Source organism: Conger conger, chromosome 7 (assembly GCF_963514075.1).
Source record: "Conger conger chromosome 7, fConCon1.1, whole genome shotgun sequence".
NCBI classification, from domain to species: domain Eukaryota; kingdom Metazoa; phylum Chordata; class Actinopteri; order Anguilliformes; family Congridae; genus Conger; species Conger conger.
In genome coordinates this window covers 55,024,524-55,048,226 of record NC_083766.1, presented here as the reverse complement: position 1 = coordinate 55,048,226, position 23,703 = coordinate 55,024,524, and the positions used below count along the sequence as shown (strand labels likewise).

Genomic DNA, 23,703 nt, shown 5'->3' with positions numbered 1-23,703 from the left:
AAAAAAAAAAAAATCCGGAAATCTCCATTCAAACAACCGTGGTGACCTGATCCTTCTCGGCATTCCGTATTATGAGAGTCATTCAGGCTTTTCTGCTTTCCCGCCGGTCTCTCCCCGTAATCGTACTTTGACTGATGTCTGCTTTTTCCCCTCACTTTTTTTTAGATAGGTGGCCCAGGGTAACTGTGCCATAAGGCTGTATTTCAGTTGCTTTGTTCTGGCCAAAAGAAAACAAAAAGCAGTGAGCCTTAAATTAGCGACAATAAATTACTGGCGGAATGCTTGGCATTCATCATGAAAACAGCGCGGTCTGAGGGCAATCTGCTTATCAAGGTTCCCTCTGTCTGCAGTTGTTTTTAAACGAGCCGAGCCAATCAATTTATTTAATTACCCGCGGGATTATGTCTTTTAAAATGGCGTCTTGTTTAAAAAAAACCAAAAAAAAACACTGAATGTAAAAGGCGCGTAATGATCGTAGCACAAGCGCTGGGTTTTGTCTGCACAGGGCCTTTGTGGTTTTTCCATTTCGCTGTTTGTAGTGCGAGGCATAAAGGAATCTGAAGCTTGGCATAAAACGTGAGGGTTTCTTCTATAAAAACTCTCGGAGGCAATGTGAAGAGGGGATAGAACGTAAACAGAGTTCTTGTCCGTCTGCCGCGTGTTTGCTTTAGTGTCTAAACAGTCCCTGTGCCTTTTCAGCCCGAATGACGAGTGTGCTTCTGGGACCTACATCTCCGGGGGCTGCTCGCTGCAGCTGCGCACGTTAGCACGTTAGCGGTTAGCAGGTCGCAGTCCTGTTTAAACCACCTGCCGGGAGTCATGGTAACGAGCTAGCATGCTAGTCCTCATCATGTCTGCGCTAAATTGGTGGGAGGCGTTCCACGACCACCCTTCAAGGGTCCTGTTCGTCTCAGTTGTGTCACAGTGGAAAATGTGACTCATCTCCAAGGAATAGGCATACGCATTGATATCATAGTGTTGAACACGTGTTTACCTGAGTAATGTCTTAGGTTTATGTCACATACCAGTTGCCTCGCTGCAGATCATCCTTCAGTCGGTTCTCTTGACCTTGTGGGTGGCGGGCTTATTGGTGCATGTCGCAGTTCTGAGGGCTGTGAGTCAGGCCGTTTAAGCCCAATTTCGTGACTGGATTCGCCAGTCCTGTAACGGGAGAGGCCTAATTTGTTATGTGACATCACCGCAGGAGAAGGGTGTGCGGTTTCCCTTCTCTGCTCTATTCTCAGAAAGCAGGGAAGTCCCATGAGCTGCTGGCAAAGGGTGCTGTTAGCACGTTAGCACGTTTTACCTTCAGGAGAAGTATTGGGAGAACAAAGTAACAGCACATTGTGAATGCAGAAATGTACACTTCCACCCCCAAGGTATCATAAAATTAGAGTGTTTTTTCAAATGCAAAACATGATGACATATGACGGCTACAATTCAGACATGTAAAATCTTGTGTATCAAGATGGTATTTAAAAGAATAAATGAAGTGATGCCCTGTGGGAATTTTCTGTCAGCCATTTTCTGCGGGCCATAAATATGGGCGCATGTTAATATAGCGCAATCAAAATGTTTATCCTGAATTTTCTTTCATTCCGGCTTTGAATCTTTGAAGAAACAAACTCTCCGTTGTGACAAACTCTGCCGATTCTGAGATATATGTACAGGGACAGTGATTGGGGGGGGGGGGGTTAATCCTACTATAGTGTAATGTTTATCCAAATTTCTGTTCATTTAGGCTGTCTCTAAGACTGTGAAGAAACAAACACTCAGATTCTGCTGTACAGCGTTTGTGCAGGGAGGCAGGAATGGGAGCAGGGGTGGTAGTAGACAGGGGTTTGGCAGGCTTGGAGCCTGGGGCTGTGGTGGGGGGGGGGGGGGGGGGTCAGAGGTCAGCAGAAGACGTTTGAAGAAGGAATCCCCCCCCCACACTCTCGCTCACCTCCCCCACGGAGCTCTGGGCACGACGGCCTTTTCAAGGCCCGTGGTTCTTAAACGGTTCAGCCGGGGGGCTCCAGACAGTGGTGCCCTATGGAGAGGAGGAGGAGGAGGAGGAGGAGAGAGGAGGCCTAAGAGCAGGGCCCTCTCCCAGGCAGGATGGCCTCCACCAGGAAAATTCCACTGGAGCTCCCCGAGGACCCCAGGCCCACATCCATTGGTCTGGAGGAGTTTTTATATTTTATTTTATTGAAGCTTTATTTTTATTTTACGTAACCCCTGCATCTCTCGGGATCTTTAATCTCATTAGTAAGAGAGAGCTGCCAAGACATCAGCAGTGCCTTTGAGAAAAAACATGACTATTTCACTGAACAATAAGTAGAAACATTTTTTTTTATTGTCTGTTGAAATAAGACATGGACAATCTAAAAGTAGTCATGTTTATCCAGTAAACGGGTATACTGTATATGTCTGAACTCGATGCCAGATTGTCTAGTTTCTATCTTCGTGTTTGTATGTTTTCCCATGGAAACTCAAAGCACTTTTCCTCATTTGTGTTCTTACTCTTCCCCTGGCATGGAAAATTACCAAATTGAATGTGAATGATTTGTTGGGCAACAGCAAGCTGGTCTATTTTTACGTTCCTGGGCACAATGGGACGTAGGTCCAGTCAGAAGCATGGGTGGAACATGGAATTCCCCTTCCGGGGGTTTCCCTGGAACAGCTTCAGCTTTGAGTGGGATTTACTGTCCGTATTCCCCGATTAACTCTCTTCATTCCCCAGCCTGAGAACAATACAGATTCCAGTTGTAGATCTGCGTTTTTAGCAGTAGCCCTAGCAGACCTGGGTCAAATACATAATAGTTTTTGGATTCAAATACTTTTCTGTGCTTTACTGGTGTATTGGAACTAATGGAATACTCTCTAAAGTGTAAAACCTGCCCTCTTATGGTCCCCTAGGTTTGCTGCAATTGCACCGGGAAAGATCAAAAGTATTTGAATCCAAAACAAATTGTGTATTTTGATCATCACCCGAGTCCTAGCATCAGCATCACCGCTGAATTCTCAGGAGTTTACACCACTGTCCGTATTCCCTGGCCTGGGAAAGATACGGATCGCGGCCGATGGCTTAGCGCAGTTAGCGGTAGCCCTAGCGTAACCGTCACTGCTGAATTTCTCTGCAGCTCACGCTGTGGCTCCGAGGGGGAAGCGCTAAAGTGACGATTGAGGTAGCCGGGGGCCCGTTTCTCAGCGCGGTGGTGGCGGGCCGCGCGCTGGGGCTCGGTGAGAGGTCTCGGGCTCACACCCACGCTCCGCTTTACAGCCGCTAGCTTGCTGCGGGCTGGCGTTCACACGCACGGAGTCGCGGGCGGCTCGAGAGGAGAGTGTGAATAGAGCGATGCGTTGACCCGCCCAAGCAACTGACAACGGGTTAGCAAACCAGAATCGCCATTTCCCTCCTTTGAATGATGCCCTTTTGCTCTCGCAGAGACGCACACACACGTGCATCTGTGTGCACACGGAATATGTACACAGACACCCACATACACAACAAATACATACACATACATGGACACACATGCACATATACAAACAAATGCCCAACAGACAGGCAAAAGCAAGTGCACAGACACCACTTGCATGCGTGCACGCACACGCATGCACGCACGCATGCACACACACACGCGCACACACACACACCCACACACCCCCAGCCACACACACACACACACACACACACACACACACATGCACACGCGCACACACACACACACACACACACCCAGCCACGCACGCACACACACACGCACACACACACATGCACACGCACACATGCACACACACACACCCAGCCACACACACACACACACACACCCCCAGCGACACACCCCCCCAGCCACACACACACACACACATGCACCCATCTCCTGCTATATATAGCCACTCTCAGCGGGTTTTTTCCCCTCTTGTTTGAAATTAAAGTGGCCGTTATCCAGTGCGGAGCGGCATTATGCGAGTGCGAGGTCATGAATGAGCGTGGTGGACGCAGAGAGAAGCGAGGCATTGTTCCCGCTCCGGGGGCCAGTGGTGGAGGAGCCCTCTCAGGCCTCTCATTGATGCGTGTGTTGTGGCCGGCTCGCATTACCGGCGGATGAGTCACCCTGGGCCCGCTCAACCCCGGTGTCAGGCGCACAGCTGGGCCGCACAGGCCCGATTTCACGGCCGCCTCCGCGCGCTGCAGAGATGCGGCTAATTGGGTTCATGTGTGCCCTTCCTGCTGCCACCCCCCCTCTCTGTGTCCCACCCCCCGATTCCGGCTGCCCAAGCCCCACACGCAGGCCTGTATACGTGCGTGTATGTGTCGCTAAGTATACGCTTATGTGTGTGGTCCAAATTTATGTATTGCAATACACACAGATGGGCATGCATGCGCACATGCAGACAAACACGTGCACACACACACACACACACACACAGACAGATACCGATTTAGCCCAGGTCATGGAATCATTCCATTGAGGAGCAATGTTATGCCACATTCATAATAGATCCCCACTCAACCTCAAAATGTATTTATTATTTATTTTTAGTTTAGGCACAAATGGTTGAGCATATCGCCTTCACATCAGTGAAGAGATGGTAGACCAGCAGGCTGCAACCCCCCCCTCCTGGGCGGACATGTTTTAGGTAATTAATTTACCAGGGCTGACAAATGCCGGCTCATTAGTGCGGGAGGGGGGATGGGAAGGAGGGGGGGGGGGTGTGCAGAGTGTGTGCGGGGTCTAGCCTATAATCATTAGCTAATGAGCTGCTCCATTACCCAGAGGCTGTGCGTGTGCAGCTGCTTATGAGAGAATGCCGGGCCCGTAGCCCCGCCCCTGTCTCCAGGGTAATCGCGGGGGCGGAAACCAACCGCCAGCTCTGATCTCTCTACTGACTGTCCGGCTCTGCTACAGGGAGATGCACCCCTCACCCCCCCCCCCCCCCCCCCCCATCTCTGGCTGTGACCCCAGCTGGTTCCAGCCATTAATAGATTTGCATCCCACTGTGCTTTTCTTGAGGAATTTTCCAGAAAGTTGTTCTGTTTCTGTGTTAGCAACTTTTTATTTATTTATTTTGCACTCTTCCCTCTCCTGGCAGTGGTGTGCTGTGAATGACTCAAACCCTCAGTGCACCTGTGGAGGTACATGCTAGTACCTTACTAGTTGCTAATATAACATTCATTCCAAATGCTTACTGTTTCATTTTCAGTGGCAAGTTCTTATCAGCAAGTTTGAGTCTCATAATTGTTTCAGGTACTGTATATGCAGGGCACTGTGTAACCGCTTCGCTAACGATGTGGGACACAACACTGTTTAATGACCTTTAGTAGGCTCACTCTGTTAAGCTCTCAGTTTCTCTGCGAGCACACTTCAAGCATTGAAGTCACACCATGAGCCAAACACTTCTGTAACAGCGATTCAGTTAATCAGCGTCAAAGTAAAGCATCAGGATTTGGCGCAATCTTTAAACGCAGTCTTAGAAATTTTTGAAGAAGAAGTTAATGCGTCAGAAGCACTGGCAGGCTGAGGAGTTTTGTCTTCTTCAAAAGAAAAGAAAAGAAAAGCAAGCTGTTGTGTAAAGCCTTCCCCTGGTAACCGCAGAGTTGGGTTGAAGAGGTGCGTTTTGAGCAAGATTTCTGAGAGGCTGTGGAGAGGTGAAGGCGTGGGCGGGGGTGTAAAAGTGCAGGCAGACTCTACCTGATCTGCCACAGATAAAACACCCTACCTTCACACCTCTGAGACAGTGGCTGCTCTCTCCTCTTAATGATCAGAGATGTAATGACGAAACAAAACAAAAACATCTCTTAACAAAATCTACACTTTTACACTCGGTGGTCAAGACTGAGTTGGGAGAATATTCAGTATTAAGGCCCAACCCTAGTGACCACAGAGATGTTTAGGGTCTGGTCTTTGATGCAGAGTGTAGTTTTTAACCTGCATGGTTGTCAGCCTGATGCTGTGGCGGTTGAACTGTACTGTTGAACAGTCATACTGTGTTATGAATTTCTGGGTTTGTGCTCGCTTATACTGCCCCACATCCTTGTGTGACTTTTTGAAATGTTTGCCTGTCTCTTTGTAGCAGACTGACTCATGATTTATGCAACCAAAGAAGCCTCCGCATTAACTTCCAGCCTTCTCTCAATCTCGATGTTTATTTTATCCGGTTCATCTAGTAGATATTTATTAAACAAGAGGCTTAATTATGTTTATAGCTGTCTAGCTCCAATATCATAAAACAGGAAGGGGCGATATCTTCTCCATTCAAATATCTTTTACAGTAAAGGGTTGCTAGCAAAATGCCTGTGTAGCAAATGGGATATATAGGCCTCTTGTGTTGTTGAAACGCTCGGCAGAAAACCAAGCGAACACGTGCCATAATGTGCAATTAGGATGTCCGAATGAACATTGGGCGTTTCTAAGAATAGCTCGAACGCTTCTCCCTGGCCATTAAGAAGCTGTGGGCAACACAACACGCCTCCATCACGTGTACCACTGGAGTCAGCCAACCCGACTCTGTTTCATTCACCGGGGTTTTCACAGGAAGAACGTCAGCGGGAAACGGAGACAGCTGCTGTGTGCGTTCCCCACAGACGGGGTTTCTGGGGCGATGAAAACGTGCGAGAACCTCATCGCCCCCCCTCGCTGACAGATGCGTATCTCCGAGACGACAGAACATCTGGGCGTCTGAGGGGCGTAGTGCCTGAAAGAGGCGGAAAAAATAGAAGAAGCCGTCCGTCTCGTGGGATCGCTGATCCCCGTTAGCTTCCCTGCTTTGTAGCGCTAATCGGCTAACATCTCTCGGGCTTTCGGTTCCGGCGTAGCTCCTATTACACAAATCCTTTAATAACCCTCTCCAGTGCTGTTAGCGGCGAGCAGGTGAAAGATTATCCCCTCCGATCCTCATCCGTACTGTTACATGAAACGCTGCTCTGACTCCGGCAGTTCTGGATAGAGAACGCTGGAGAACGCTGGAGTCAGGATTTGTGTTGTCTCCATTGTCTCGATACGTCTGTTCTGTTGACGGTCGTAGGTTACATGAAGAATAATTGGCTTTCTCTGTCTCTCGCTCTCTCAGTTCAATTTGTGAATTTCAAAGTGCTTTATTGGCATGGCATGCGCTGTGTCGCCAAAGCAAATGTTACAAAGAAGAACAGCGGCAATAATAACTAATAAAATAAATACTAAAAATATAAACTCTACCACCTGCTAACAAATGCATTATTCCAAGCACCACATTATACATGCGTAATGCTTACAACACAATGTCTCTCTCGCTCTCACTCTCTCCCTCTCTCTCACGCTCTCTCTCTCTCCTACACACACACTTAGGGTTTTTTTTTTTTGTCTGATTCACCCTCTTCACGCTGGTGAATCTAATTAAGCATTTGCAAATCATCAGGCACTGTTTAAGCCATCAAAGGGTCCTCTGTCTCCCGCTGCCATGGCCGCCGGGCGTGGTGGCGGAACACTGGCCAATGTGTCGGCCAGCTTTCAGCCTGACATCACCGGCTCGGCCCCTGCCCTCTGACCCTTGACCCATGACCCCGCCGCGCTCTGGCTACAGTACCCCCCCTGTCTACGTGGGGTAGCCGGCAGGCTCTGGGTTAACCCCGAATGTCTTCAAGTGAGCTGCAGCCTCTCTCTGACGGAGTGTGAATGAAGGTGGCGCGGGTCCTGTTCCACACACATGGTGTGTTTTTTGGGTCAGATCTGGCAGTTGGGATAGGGTCTCGGGGGTCGGAGGTCAAGGGTCAAACGGCTCCGATTCTGACAGAGCAGTCACTGGTAATATGTATGGACATTCTCTGCCAAACAAGCAGGCTGGCAGAGGACAAGGGAAGCTTGTGTTCTTCCACTGAGGGAGAACTCTGAGGCTCAATTATGCCACAATGACAGATGGACTTTTAACGTAAATAGTATTAACAGAATATAACCACTAACCAATCATGATTTTGACCAGAGGGGCCTTTTGATGCATTCGAAAAGCAATGATGAGCTCAATCCAGTCCTGCCCAAGTCTATGCCTGGAACTCTACTGTCCTGTAGGTTTTCACTCCAATCCTATAGCAGCTAGAGATCTTGTTGTGCTGCTAATTTGTAGAATTAGGTGTTCCAAAGCAGGGTTGAAGTGAACACCTACAGGATGGCTCCGGGAACAAGGTTTGACCACCCTGGGTTGATCAGTATATTGTGAATTTGTTTCTCCCTGGTGTAAAATCCAGCTACTGTATGACCAGCTTGAAATGACCAGCTACTAGCCAATTCAACACACAGCTGGTGCTGGGCAGACCATGTTGAGTATGGAGCTGTCTGAGCTGGTCAACCAGCTACCAGCTCATTCAAAACCTAGCTTGAGCGTTTTTTTTTTTTCAGCAGGGCTGCTGGGTTTTGTGCACCTGTGTTTCCCACCGAGTGAGGCCAGATGAGGCTCTGTGTGCCTTAACTGGTTTGCCTGATCACAGGTGGCTGAGCTGTTGTCTTTGTCTTGACTGACAGATCTGGAGTGCGCCGACGTTCCGTTGCTTACCCCTGGGAGTAAAGAGATGATGTCACAGGCTCTGAAAGCCACCTTCAGCGGATTCACCAAGGAGCAGCAGAGACTGGGAATACCCAAAGGTAAACGCTAAGCCTGCCTTCAACCGAGAGAAGCATCGTTTATGTGCTTGTCTGTGCAGCCAGCCGGCTAAGTACAGATGGGCCAGGTTGTCTGAAAAGCGAAAAATCAAAACGCAAGAACTTCCCAGTCTCCGGTTCTCTTTTAAACGGCCTTCAATTTTCTAGTGAAACATGTCCAATAATTCAGAAAGTGTGATGAGATGTGAGATAGTGAGATAGTGAGATACAGGGATGGGAGGAGTCCAGAAAAAGAGATGTTGTGTGTATGCATGTACTGCTTATTCGTGTAGGTGTATTACGTATGCTTATCTTTTATGCTATCTTTTCATCTATTTCTGATTTATTCTGTTATTTTAAAAAAATAAACAGATGATTAAGTTCCATGATCGAAATGTTTGTGGTTGTCTTAGATAGACAGTAATTTTGCTATAGTTTTAGTCTCTTTAATTTTCTTGCCAGTGTGCGGGTCTTTGTTTCACAGTTTAAGAGAAATTAAGACGAAAGCTCCAACTCAAACTTTTCTCATTTGTCTAAAAAACATAAAACAAAACGAGGAGAAAAAACTGCAGACTTCCATGTGTTGCTGTTTAACGTAGCCGTGCTCTTGTATGTGTCAAATGAAGGTTAAAAAAAAAAAAAAAACAGAAAACCTTGTGGGAGAGCTGTGGTGTCTGCAGGCAATGATTCAGCCATTGAAGGATGCTGCTATCATTCTTGGCCGTTCCTGAGCTGGGGGAGCTTCAGTCGGTCTGGACGAGGCTCGACAAGAGTTCCCATTAAGTCTGCTCGCCGTCTGCGTGACTTAACACTTTATCAGGATCTGCTGTAAACCGTAATGTCTGTTCACTGTCTCCAGTACCTAACGCCGTATCAAGGTTAGCTGTTACACACCACGTACGGCCAGAAGCGAGGCGACCGTTGACGCGGACGCGTTTATACTTTCCAGGCAAAGATATGACCTCCTTAATGCCTGGGTGCTGGAATCATTATGTATTCACAGAACAGCCTGTGATTCATATGTTTGTCTGCCGCATTGAGCCGGCGAGTTGTGAAAAACGTAGGTTTGGCTGTTTGTTTCTACCGACGCATTTTCGGTTTTTGAATAGGGACTAGTGCATCATCAGCTCTGGCATTTTAAATCCATTACGCACTCTATTCATGAAAAATGAACTGCCTTTCATATTCATATTTAGAAAATGTTGTTCTCTAAAAAACAAGGATCGCACTTGTGTGAGAATATGACCCATGAGGAATGTGAGTTTCACTGGTCATTTCTCTGAGCACATTTTTATCTTTTGGGTACAGATACGGTCTCGTGAATGTTGGCTTGTCAAAATCTTTTCACATTCTGCTCACAAAACTGAGCTGTGATTCATATTAATATTTATAGAATAAAATGTAGTGCTGAAAACACGAGGATCACATTGTAGCCCATGATCGTGTGACCCAGGGAGCATGCGGGTTTCATTTCTGAAATGTGACCGTTGACCGTTTCCAGATCCCAGGCAGTGGACCGAGAACCACGTAGCGGAGTGGCTGATGTGGACGGTGAACGAGTTCAGCCTGAAGAACGTGGACTTCCACAAGTTCTGCGTGAACGGAGCCAGCCTCTGCGGGCTGGGGAAGGAGCGCTTTCTGGAGCTGGCGCCCGACTTTGTGGGAGACATTCTGTGGGAGCACTTAGAGATGCTTCAGAAAGGTACAGCTGCCTCGAAATGATGTTCTACCATGCCCAACAGATCAGCAAGGCAAAAACGCCTTTGAGGGAATGCTTTAAATCACTTTTATGTCCATTTCAAATTAATTATTTCTAGTTTTTTTAATTGAATTACTCCATTTTATTTTATTTGTATTTTTATTGTGACATTCTTATTCATGCTGATACTGTTATAGCATACAGTGCCTAACAGAACAAAGACAAGTCCAGAATGAGCAGAGCTATTGCAATGCATTCCCCAGAATTTTCTCTTGGTTATGTAAAAAAGGAGGAAAAACAGCTTTAATAAGGAACTGTCGGTTTCCTAACGTCCTTCTCTTTCTTCTAGAAGATTCAAAGCATTTTCCAGTCAACGGCCTGACCTCTGCTTTTCAGGATTCTCATTATACCTCAGATTACTTTGTCAGTAAGTATTTTATAATTAATATTTAATTAATATTTTTATATGAAAGTCTTCCAAATTCTCTTTGTCCGCTAAATGTTAATATACTTAGTTTATTACAAACTTGTTGAAGTACAGTTTAATCATTTGACCATTGAGCCCAGTCATAAGGTGTATAATGAACGTATGAGAGTCCCTCTCTCTTTCTCTCTCTCTCTGTCTCTCTCTCTCCCTCTCTCCCTCCCTCTCTCACTCTCTCCCTCTCTCCCTCTCCCCCTCTGTAGGTTACGGCATTGAGCACGCCCAGTGCGTACCCCCGTCGGAATACTCAGAGCCAGGCTTCATCACGGAATCCTACCAGACCCTGCACCCAATCAGCTCGGAGGACCTGCTGTCACTCAAGTACGAGAACGTGTACCCTAACGTCGTCCTGCGGGAGGCCCCGCCCGCCTCCCTGCCAGGGGAATACTTTTCCATCAAACAGGAGGTCATCTCCCCCGACAACATGTGCGTGGGCCGCATCAGCAGAGGTAAATAAGACATTGTGCACATAAACAAACACTTCCAGAGTACATCCACTGCAAAAAAATGTTGGTCTTAACAAGCGTTTTTAGTCTTATAATAAGGTTTTTATTTCTGTCAAGTAGGACATATGAGCTTGTTTGCTTGACATATGAAATTCTTGCCCCATTGGCAAATCTTGAAATGAGTCAGACTTTCTCACCTCATTGGCAGTTTTATGTCTCATTTAGCGAAGAAGTAATAGAAATAAGGTTTTAAGTCTAAATATAAGACTAAGATACTTATTAAGACTGACTTTTTTGGTGTTGTTTTGCAGTGTATGGGCCTACTCTGGCCAGAGTTAGTGTTAGTGTTGAATTAACACCGGACATTTGTATGGACAGTGTATACACTGAATGAAATGTGCAAAACCTGCTTGTTACTGTTAAAGAGTACATTAAAATGCGTACATAAAGTACATCATCTACTTTATTATTCAATGTATACAGTATATGGTTAAAGTAAAACAATAGCTTCATCCTCAGTTTGTAACCACAGACAGGCTTGTACAATGGAGGCTGTGTTTAACTTTAAAAACAGCCTGTGTGGTGCACTCCAATGCTTGGAAATACTAAAAGATTCCCTGGCCTGCTTAATTTACATGCGTATGCAACGAGAGTAGCAGACACTAAATTAATATTCCATTCAGCACAGTGAACCTGCCAACCCTGGAACTGCGGTGCTCAATTCTGCTTCAAAGACTGCTCAAAGGAGCTAAAGTTAGTGCTAAAGAACGCCGCATTGAGGGTTGGAGCCCGGCGCAGGCTAATTGCCGAGCTTAATGCCATTCGAGTGGCCATAAGCTTATCACCTTCCGTGTTTGGGCCGCCGGGTTTCTGTGACTGCTGAAGATCAGCGAGATAAAGTAGCCCCCTTTTAAGAACGATACTTTACCCGCTTAGCGCGCTAACCTCTTATCACAGCCGGTAATGGCAACGGTCGTGCGTTTCTCTCGGCTATGGGGTGCGGTGTGGTCTAGCGTAGGCCCTCCTTGGCTCGGTATCAGATCTGTCAGTATGCCCAGCGAAACAAAATAGAAGAGTTTGTTTGTCTTGGCCGTGCTTCTGACAAGTGTCTTGGCAGACAGGCTTGGGACGGGAGAGCGTCGTTTGCGTCGGTGTGACAAGCCGAGCAGGCCGCAGACCTTAAACGAGGCCCTCCTGCCTCCTTATTCGAGTAAACGTGTAGGCGCGAGGAGGTAACCTTTGGGTTTCTGAAACTTCGCATTACACGCGCGCGCCCTACGTCTCTCTTCTGAAGATAGAATCAGGCGTGACAAGTTCCAGGAGAAAGTCAGTCTAAAGAGAGCAGGGAAAAGAAAGAGAGATAATATGTGGGAAATAAAAAAAGTTGAGTTTTTATATTTGTTTTTGTTTTTTCAGTTCACTTCTTTCTTTTTCCACAGCTTTGATAGTCACTCAAGAACAATTAGAGCAATCTATTAAATGGATTGAGTCGAGCCAGGGCTGAATCTCTCCCGAATTTCCCTTACTGTATTTTCAGTAAAAATAAGAAAGATTATTGCCATGTTCTCCCGTAATATATCCCGGCTTTGGCCGCATAGAGTGGTTCCTCAGCGTGGGAAAGGATTTGTAGTGGAGTCACAGTACCTTTGCGTGGCTTTTAATCCGAAATTTGGCAATGGTAGCTTACCGTATTGTCTTTCATTCCTTGGCAAGGTGATGTTTGTTGAGGTTCTGTGGAAAAACTACGATACAGTTTCTTCCCTCCAGTAACGCTAAAGAAACCTGACAAGACAAAGTGAGTGCAAATTCTTCTGCGATTTGTGTATTCTTGTCTTGGCCTGGGGAAAGTGGTGGCTGTCTGTGTAGGCTATACAAGCAACGCTGACTGTCAAAGACGGTTTGAGCTTCTTATCTGACCTGGCCTTTGCAGAACTATTACTGGATAAACAAACCTCGTGGTCGCACAGTATGAAATTGCAGTCTGACTTTGCGGATCATACTTCAAATCGGCAGTTTTAATTGTTATCTAAAACCAACGAAAGGGGAGATTCCATCTCCTATTCCAGCCGCCAATCACGCCAGATCTCATGTGGCAATGATGTGACAAGATAGGGAAAGCAATGTTAGCAGTTAGTCAGACTGTGTTGAGTCTGACTCTTATGAAGACAATGTACAACTGACAATGACCATTGTAAAATAAAACATTCAAGTAAAATTTTAACCTCATGAAGTCTCAACCCACAGTTGAATATGACTTTTGCACAGAATGCAGTTGAATATAAATCTTCCAAGGTCAAAGTTCACGGTTGCCTGTCAGAATGCATTTTTTAGAAGATAGTTAAATAAGAACCTCAACACCTGAACACACAGTTGAATATGACCAAATCAAAACTCAGTTGAAACCTCAGTTCGACATATTCAGCATCCTCTTAAACAGGAGAGGTGTGGTATTGAAACTGATGTCCAATTCCACAGTTTTCCCTCACTGCAAAAATCCTGTCATAACAAGTGTTTCAGTCTTGAAATGTTACAGTTTTTTGAGTGAAAATGTCTTACCCTATTGTTGAATCTTGAAATGACTAAAACTGTCACCTCATTGGCAATATTTTTGTCATAGTAGAAATAAGTGTAAATGTACAGATAAGTCTTATTTTTAGTTTTTTTAAGTTTTTTTTTTGCAGAGAGTATGCTCAGAAACAGGGCAATCTCAGTAATCGTGTGGCTGCAGTCTATGGCTTCCCCCCCCTCTAATCTCTCTCTCTCTCCCTCTCTCTCCATCTCTCTCTCTCTCCCTCTCTCTTTCTCTCTTTCTCTCTCTCTCTCCCTTCCTCCCTCCCTCCCTCTCTCTCTCTCTCTCTTTCTCTCCCTCCCTCCCTCCCTCTCTCTTTCTCTCTCTCTCTCTCTCTCTCTCTCTCTCTCTCTCCCTCCCCCCCCTCTCTCTCTCTCTCTCCCTCTCTCTCCCTCCCTCCCCCCCCTCTCCCCTCTCTCTCTCTCTCTCTCTCTCTCTCTCCCTCTCTCCCTCCCTCCCTCCCTCCCTCACACAGGAAAGCTGGGAGGCCAGGACTCGTTCGAGAGCACGGAGAGCTATGACAGCTGTGAGCGGCTGACGCAGTCGTGGGGCAGCCAGTCCTCCTACAGCAGCCTGCAGCGCGTGCCGTCCTACGAGAGCTTCGATTCGGAGGACTACCCCTCCGCCCTCAACGGCCACAAGCACAAGGGCACCTTCAAGGACTACGTGCGGGAGAGGGCCGACCTCAACAAAGACAAGCCCGTCATCCCCGCCGCCGCCCTCGCTGGGTACACAGGTAACCTCGCTCTCCCAGACCACAGCCACGGTCCCAGTTTCACCACAGAGTCTATGGGACTGCAGTGTTTTCTCCCAGTTTAACCACAGAGTCTATGAGACTGATATGCTTTATCCCAGTCTAAGTATACTTGTTAAGAAAGACCGTTTTTTGCAGTGTAGAAAGCTGCAGTGCATGTGTGCTGACTTTTCTTGCTACTCAACGCTTAATTGATCAATTAGTTACATAAATTGTTTAGAATTTTGTGAAATGAAGGTGAAACTAAAAGCTTGCAGGTTCACACCTGACCAGCATTCAAAGCTTTGAAAGCTCTCTGCCTTCACCACTATATTAGAAATAGATTAAGTCCTAAGGCAGGTTAGGCCCCTTGCTCAAGGGTGCCATGACAGTAGCCATTTTGAAATTATATGTACCAGGCCAGTTCCCTTACCATCATGTTACCCCGGCACACATTAGTCAATAGTTACTAAGTATATGTTTGAAGGAATACTTCCTGATAAATTGTCAGATGTTAATTAGATTGGCACAAATTGCAAAGTATTTCATCATTGTTTCAGTCGGTGCAGCTCAATGAAAGCTGGCCAAATGCACTGAAGTGAGAGCCGTGGTGTTTGATGCCCTTTTATGTCAATACTCATCCACCTCTTACTGATTCTGATATTCGGGCTTACAGCAGAAAAGGGACCCAAATCTGCACTCCAAACCAGGCGAGATTTTATCAGAACTTCAGCTGTCCCACTTGTTGACCTATTTTTCTGGTTGTCTTAGCAACTCTGGTGCAGGAGAATGATAACTCCCTGTGCTTCTGGACCCGCAAACACACACACACACACACACACACACACACACACACACACACACACGCACACGCACACACACACACGCACATATGTGCACGCACACACTCCGTGGTGGATTTATCTATTCATCTTCATCAACCTCAACCTACATACAGCGAAAACAACTGGTTGGATTTTAAACAAAAAAACTGATTGGGTGGTACTGACAACACATTTACATTAAGATAAAGCAATTTTTCAGGTCACAGTAGGATTCAGTTTTTTTCCATAATTGGTATGTCACCCTTAATTTGTATCTTTCTACTTTACTTTCCATGCCTGCATACACAGAGAAAGAGAGAACATTTTATTGAATCAAAGTAAGATCTCATTATGCAATGAACGTAGCAATATAAGCCTTTGGACTCTTTCTGTCAAACATGCATTTTAACTTGATTCTGTGGTTTATGTCTCATCTCGTACTTGGGCAGGTCCGTTTATTCGAATGGGCTGTTGCCTGTAGTGTTTGTCAAAGTGAATTATTACCACTTATCACTTCCTGTTCCGACTTGCGTCCTTTGGGGTAAAGATACGTCTAGTGTGATTATATAATTTCAGAGTGTTTTAGTAAGCCTCCACAAAGACTTACTGCAGATCGGACTGGCGTAGTGATTAAGGTAAATGACGGGGACACACAAGGTTGGTGGTTCGATCCCTGGCATAGCCACAATTAGATCCACGCAGCCGTTGCGCCCTTGAGCAAGGCCCTTAACCCTCCAGGGGCAGATTGTCTCCTGCTTAGTCTAATCAACTGTACGTCGCTCTGGATAAGAGCGTCAGCCGAATGACATGTAATAATGTTTTTTAAAATGGATGCTGTTTTTTAAAATGGATGCACAATTAAGTGGTCCTATAATGGTATGCACTTGTGTACATTTGCATTATAATTATACCACTCAATGCAAATCTAAATCTATATAAACAATAAATACGTTCACTACATTTGCATGTTCATGATTATGACATGTCATCATAAGCCTTCATGGGGATATGGAAAGTTCTCAAATTTTACAAGCATCTATCAGAAATGAATGTTTTTAGACGAGAGAGGAGAAAAAGGTAAAAGCTATGCACACACACTTAATAATGAGCAAATAATGTTGTATAAATAATGCTAAACCTTTATTGGCGGACCGAAAAACGCGAGTTCAATCTCAAGCAGAGATCCACCGTACACCTTTTTAAAGCAAAGGCGAATACTAGAAATGTATCGAAATCACGAAACGGTTTGCGACAGCGCAAGGCTCCTTTTTCCTGCCCCTCCACCGCAAACGTGCGAAACCGAGAGCTCCTTTGTGGAAGGCGAAACGAGCGAGCAGCCAGAGGAGCCGTGGCGCGGCTTTGATGGTTTCTTGTTTTTCACGGCCCCGAGCGTAACCGACGTCTCCCTCCAAGAAGCGCACTTTCACAAGGCTGCCTCGCTTCAGACGCCAGTAACGATTTTAAAGGCCATCTGCTCGTCGCCCAAAAAAAACAACAACGTCTCCCCAGTCTTCGGAGAGCTAGAACCTTCTGTTCGATATCAGTGAGCTTAGCCGGTCTCTTCAAGTTTGGGATCCACTTGAGATGGTCTTCCGTGAGACTTCTTAAGGGATGCTGTGGCTCAGAAATAGTGTTGTTAGAGAGCTCCAAACCACCGTCTGCTTTTCATGTTGTATTTTCTTAAACTGTGGAGGGTGGTTTTGCAGGAGCTGTAAAAAGGACTTATTCTGGGGTATTACAGGTAGTAGAAAAGGCATATTTTTTTCATCTGTCGTTTGTGAGATGAGACTCAAAATCCGTGTGGTTTGGCTCTGATCGGACCGCAAGATAAAAAAGTACCCAGATTTGATAAGAGAGAGAGACTGACAAAATGAACAAATTCAGCTGCTCAGACTGCAAGTTAAGACAGTCTTCAGCCAAAAAAGAAGGAACATGAGTTTGTTTTCAGCAAAAGAGCTTGTTGTTACAGCTAGTAACATCATGTGTTCTCAGGCCTGAATGATGTAAAACCGGAAGGAATACGTGAGCCATGATTTATGTAAGACATGGAAGCAGCTGTTTAATGGAGACTGAATAGAACAAAATGGAGAGGAAATCTTTCAGTGAACAGAAACACTGTTTTTTTAGGGTTTTTTTTCTCCCCCACAGATTTACTGATGTGTTAAGGCAGCCATTTTTATGGGCAGTGTTTTCTCTTGACTGGGTGGTACTACATTAATACTGGCTTGCAGTTATTTGGCAACTTACACTTTTGACTAATTTGACTAAGCAGGGTCCAATCACCCCTGGAGCAAGCCTTACTCAAAGATCTTTATTGTTACCCTGGGGGTTGCACCACCAACCTTCTAGGTCCCATTCAACCAACTTAGGCTGCCCCGCGACATCTGATATTGAACTAGACTTGATTTTCACGGCTTTAAGGGAATTGTGCCTCATGTGACCTGTGTTCATTAGTTGTTCCCACGACCTTCAGTATGCACTTGCTGTACATTGCTTAGGGTAAATGCATCTGCTCAATAAAATGTAATATAACGAAATGGTGGTAGCATAGCTTGGAGGTCCATGCCCATGGGGCCGTGGTGGGCGTGTGTCCCTGACGTGCCGTCTCTGTTCTCCTGCAGGCAGCGGGCCCATCCAGCTCTGGCAGTTCCTCTTGGAGCTCCTGACGGACAAGTCCTGCCAGGCCTTCATCAGCTGGACAGGAGACGGCTGGGAGTTCAAGCTCTCCGACCCCGACGAGGTGAGAGGTCGCGAGGTCGCGTGCCGCCCAGTCCGCATTGGCTCAACGGACACAGCGCTCCGAGCTTTTGTTATGGATGTACCAGCCCTGCCACACTTTAAAACTTAATTATGTCTTGACAAGAGTTTTAATTTGAAGATTTTTTTTTCCCTCTGAAGTGAAAAATATTAGCTTGTTTTAAGCTACTGTTTGCTTGATGAGAGGAATTGAAAGTCTTGAAATGAGTCAAACTGTCTTACCTCAAACTGTTAACCAAAAAACGTCTGAGTCTCAATATATGATGGAACTACTTGTTGAGATTGAGCTGATTTTGCAATGCAATGCTAATACAATACCCTCAGCTAACCCTTTTAGCACACGCAAAACCAACAACATGAACAATGATTGGTGATGGTATTTCTTTTCCACTCGTTGTGTTATTAGTTTTGTGTATGCTGAAAGGTGTTGCATGTTGTAATGGTCTTGGGGAAATTAGTGTTATGTTGTATAGCTTTATGTATTGACTACTGCTATCGTTTCTCATACTGATGACTTGGTATCACTTCTGCTCACCGCTCACTGCTTTTGAATGGGAATGGAATGGAGTACCTTTCACGAGAGTGTATGCTAAAAGCAACCCTAATATAATGTAATGCAGTGGACAAAGGCTGATGTTGGCAGTGCAGTCTCCAGAGTTCATAACTGCTTTACCATTTCAGTTCTACTTCTGTTCATGAATGTTTAATAAATATGAGCAGAGCATCTTCCGTTCTGTTAAGATGGGATTTGTCAGACGCTCTTATACAGAGTGACATACAATGAGAAGACAGGTGCGTATATCAGGGTTAGGCGCAACAGTAACCCCGAGAGGTGGATACTAAATGCTCAGGAACCACAAATGTAAAAACCTGGGATTGCCGTAAACTTGGTAAGCCTGTTAGAGAAAATACAAGAGTATGCACTAATAGCATCTATGATGTTACATACATGTTAATAATACTGTGTTTTTTGGTGGTTGTGATAATGATAATGATAATGATAGGAAGAAACAGTGGAGCCTCACTTTTTGCAAAGGGGGAATTTGTAAGCAAAACAAAAATGGTACACAGCAAAAAAAAAAAGTATTAAAATCATATCTATTACTTTTTGCTAAATAAGACTGCCATATTGCCAATGACGTGTGATAATTTGAGCCATTTAAAAAAAAAATTTTGAGGTAAGAAAATTTGCCTTGCCAAGCAAACCATAACTTACCCTTTTCAGTCCCCAGTGCAATATGAAGTGGCTGCACCCACGTTCCAAGGGGTTTTGGCTTTGGTTGATAATATTTAAGAAAGTTGAGAAGGATTTTAATAGGGGCTAAAAACAATAGTTGAGCAGTCATTTTGAAAGGTCATGTGGCGCTTGGGGATTTTACGGTAGTTACGCTTGAATGCCGTCTGGCTCTCTTGGGACTGAAAGGGTTAAACCAAGAGAGCGGAAAATATATATTTCCAGTATCATTTGCAAGACTAAAACAGTTGTAAAGACGGGCGTGTCTCTAGCCCTCTCGGTGACGGTATGAGCTGACCAGCGGCGTGTCTCCCGCAGGTGGCCCGGCGCTGGGGGAAGAGGAAGAACAAGCCCAAGATGAACTACGAGAAGCTGAGCCGCGGCCTGCGGTACTACTACGACAAGAACATCATCCACAAGACCTCGGGCAAGCGTTACGTCTACCGCTTCGTCTGTGACCTGAAGAGCCTGCTGGGATACGCCCCGGAGGAGCTGCACGCCATGCTGGACGTCAAGCCCGACACGGACGAGTGAAAGCCGCGGAGACTGGGGGGAAGGGGACCAGAACCGCCCCGGCTTTGACCAGGGCTCAACGGACGGGCGGACGTCTGTCAGCTGGACGGCTTGACGGGACCGGAGGAGGAGTCTCCTTTTTTTTTTTTGACGTGCGTTTTTCAGTTCATCTTTCCGTTTGACGTTCATCTCAGAGGGACTTCACCATAACAAGTAGCGAATAAGAGGTGCATTGATGTTTGCCGTCTTTGCATCCGGGACCAAGTGCGTGACGTGCGCGTGCAGGTGTAGTTCTGAATGTGTGCATTCAAACACGAGCTGTAGGTAGGCAGCGCAAGGTAAATACAAAATCGAAGTGATAGGCCTTTTCCTTCAAATAGCACAAGAAAACCGTCATGGCGGCCAGCTAGAATTTTGGGAGGGGTTTTTTGATGTTTGTAACCTGGACAGAATGCTCTTTCAACAGAAGCTGGGGCACAGTTCTCAGTTGGGACCAAAGTATTTTTCCTTTTTTTTTTCTTCTTTTTTTTCTTCTTTTTTTTATGCCAGTATTATCATCTGAACTCAAATTCCTTGTTTCATCCATTGTTTAACTGTTAGCTTCTGTAGAATGATTTTCAGATAAATATTGGGGTGCTCAAAACATTACCAACAGGACTAAGGCACAGGTGCAAGTCTCAGAACATGCACATAATAATAATGATGATATAATGGTATAAGATGGATTGTAGGAAGCAGTAATTTTTCAATTTGAAGCACACGTATAATAGCGCTTCTGTTTTTTGGCCAAAATGGGAAAGCACAATAGAAAAAAAAACCGAGTGCACTCACAACTTTATGTAATATATTTTAAGCTTTTCCTCGTAACCATTGCTGGCATCTAGAAGCCATAATTAGATTTTGTTCTACTCAGGTTTATTCATGCATTTTAAAGAACATAATTTGTCTCACAGGTTTACACTGAAAAATGAAGGAAATAATTTGAATCAAAAGCGGGACTTCCTGTCCCAGGGAGAATTGAGTTAGTGTTTGAGCTTTGTTGAGGAAAAGTAGATTACATTGACTGCTTCTTAGCCATTCGAGATAACGAACCGTTTCGCTCATTTTCATAAGCGTTAAACAAGCCCAAAGGCAGGCACTCATACTGAGAGTCTGGTTTTCAAACTGAAAGTGGCAGTTGCTTTTCTGCTGTCTCTGTCACCTTTAAGCGCAGTCTTCACGACTTAAAAGAAGAATAAAAAACAGGGTGCCCTTAACCAGTGACACATTGTCAGCTTTTTGGCAACTGGGGTTACAAGAGCTCTGAGCATCATGAGCCACACGTTTGTGCCTTAAAACCAGCTGTCAGGAGCTCAGTGTTTTAAGACGAAGGGCTCCGTTTTAAAAGTACGTCAGGGAAGTTGTCGAAGGTTACCTTTCGCGTACCATGACTTCGCTGCCTCTTCATATGCCAAACGCAGGCTTCAGTAGACATTCCTGGATGCCATGACGGACGCAAGAAGGTATTGAAAGTAGCGTAATTGAATTGAGCCATTTGCTGGAGATTTAGATGCAGCATTACCCTCCCCTCATAAAGACTGAATGTACTGTATCATTGTTTTATTGTAGCAGGTAGCAGGGCCTTGGAAAGCCGACCAGCCTTGTGTGCTCACATTGTGTGCGAACAGCAAGCTTCGTGGCTTAGGAGAACAGCTTTTGTGCAGTTTTTGTTTTATGCTTGGACAGAACAAACGGGTGAATAGGTTTGAAGGTTTCAGGGAGCCCGGGGTGTGGGCTGTAGGAGGGGGTATGTACGAGGCTTTGGAGGCCGGTAGATATTTCTGTAAGACTGGAGCAGGTGACAGTGATAAACTGAACTGAGACACGGCCTCTGCTTGTTGCTTTATCAGTAGCTGATTGAAGGAGATGGCTTCGAGGGCATCGACTGTGGGAAAAGTAGCATTTTCCTTGAGTGCTTTGAACAGTGATAAAGTAGTATTTCTCTTGAAGGGACTTTTGTTTCCTGATGTGTTTTTGTGCTTTCTGTGGCTATCCGAGGACCAAACCGTTACGGAAGAAATATTTTACCAAAGTGCTTTTTTAAAAAAATAAAAAAGTGTATTGCAACAGTGAGTGCTATATTGAATGCTATAAAAAAATAGAAGTCTCCATCTACAGTATACTCTCCCTCTTCTCAGTGGGTAGATTTCCATAAATATGTCCAACACAAAAAGCCAAAGTTCTATAACCTTAAATCGAAATGTTATTGTTTACAATGTTACCCATCAGATTGTCACAGTTACTGTTATTTGTTTATATATTTTACAAAGTTTTTATAATGAGACCTCGATCAACCAAAGTATCAGTCATAACCAAAGGCCTGTGAATTGTCACGATGGGGACCAGAACTGCTTTGCCTTAAGTTGTCCTTATTGCTTGGTGTTGCTTACATTTCTTATAGTGGTTGGATTTGGCAGTAACTTCTAACAGGACAGTATTTGCTGTAGATTGGCTTTCTACAGCCCAGAACTACGGTTTGCTTTTGCCATCCTCTGCACCTGAAAAAGCATTCCAGTCCACTCATCCTCATTGTCTATGCAGTCAGTTTTATTGAGCTTACTTGGTCATGTTACTCCAAAGAATCTTGACTCAAGCTCTGTACCTGTAGCTAAGACACTCCTATGAATACAAGGCTTAAAGCACAGGGTAAATCATGCAGTATGGTGTGCTTTAAAAGAAATATGTTTAGCAAACAGCGGCCATTTTGTTGACCTGATCAGAATGAAAGATGCTTTGGGCTTGTCGAGGACAGCAGCAATGGGACGCCCTTTCCTTTTTCAATTTGCTCCCTTGTGTAATAACTTTCATAAAACCAGATTAGCGACCGTTTCCTGCAGCGCTTCAGGCTGTTTTTAGTCAGAATGTGAGCAGTTTTATTGCATGGACCATGGACCGTACAAAGCCATACAAATGCCTACCACAGAGTATTCAACAAGGAACACTTTTTTTAATGTCCTTGTTGCTTTTTTTTGTATTTTTATAGTGTCTGTATTTTTATGTTATTGAGATCATTTTATGTATTTGTTTTACAGCTGTTGAATATTTTTCAGATAATTTATGTTTTATAAACGTTGAAATATGAAAAGCAGACGGCTTGTGACATTGAGAAATAAAAGTTGCGTAGCATAATAACTGTATCGGTGTCCATTTTTATACAAATATTAAGCCTGTCTGCGAATTTAAAATGGAAGAGTAAGAAGGCTGATGCGGGCCCATCATTGATTTTTATTGCAAAGTTTTATAAATTGTAATTTTATTATTTTTTCTTCTAATTATGTTATGTTATTAAATAAATCTATGTGAACAGAAAATATGTGTGGCTTGTTTTCTTTTTTTCCTGGTTTTGCCTGGTCATTAAAACGTTTCTTTAGCATAACCACACTGCAGTTAACCCCCCACCAGTACAAGCATGTATCAAAAAGAAAGAAAATAAACTGTGTGTGGGCCTTGTGATGGTGTTTCTCAAGTCCCTGCTTGCATTTTGTTGGGCCCACATAGCACATAGCACATGTACGACATGTGTCTTGGCAGATACATGTTGCTTCTAGGACCTGAAGGATCAATTTTTAATGCACATTTAATCAGAACCGGCAGTGAAATTATGTTAGAAATGCACATCCTTTAATATAATGACACCTCCAACAGCATGTTCTGCTTGGTCTCACTTAGACCCCAAAGGCAGTGTCTGTCACAATTGTAAGAAAATAAATAAGTAAAATGGAATGCAAATCTAAGTGCACACAACTGCGGGCAGTAATAAATTACCAATTCTTCATAATGATAAGCAGCGATGCAGGGTGGCCTGGAT

General features: G+C 44.9%; 1 protein-coding gene across 2 annotated transcripts in view; it reads left to right on the top strand.

Annotated features, from left to right (window-relative positions):
• The window catches only part of LOC133133282 (protein c-ets-1-B-like), a 31,470-nt gene extending 8,264 nt beyond the window's left edge, over nucleotides 1-23,206 (top strand). Inside the window, exons 2-8 of one of the 2 annotated variants that reach the window (XM_061249387.1) lie at nucleotides 8,481-8,600; nucleotides 10,099-10,299; nucleotides 10,649-10,723; nucleotides 10,984-11,229; nucleotides 14,271-14,531; nucleotides 17,974-18,092; nucleotides 19,662-23,206. In XM_061249387.1, coding sequence (XP_061105371.1) covers nucleotides 8,481-8,600; nucleotides 10,099-10,299; nucleotides 10,649-10,723; nucleotides 10,984-11,229; nucleotides 14,271-14,531; nucleotides 17,974-18,092; nucleotides 19,662-19,877 — 1,238 coding nt within the window. In that variant the 3' untranslated portion in view covers nucleotides 19,878-23,206. Of the gene's footprint in view, nucleotides 1-8,480; nucleotides 8,601-10,098; nucleotides 10,300-10,645; nucleotides 10,724-10,983; nucleotides 11,230-14,270; nucleotides 14,532-17,973; nucleotides 18,093-19,661 lie in introns of both variants that reach the window. The other variant, XM_061249386.1, reaches the window with a different exon arrangement.
• Nucleotides 23,207-23,703: the final 497 nt, after the last annotated feature.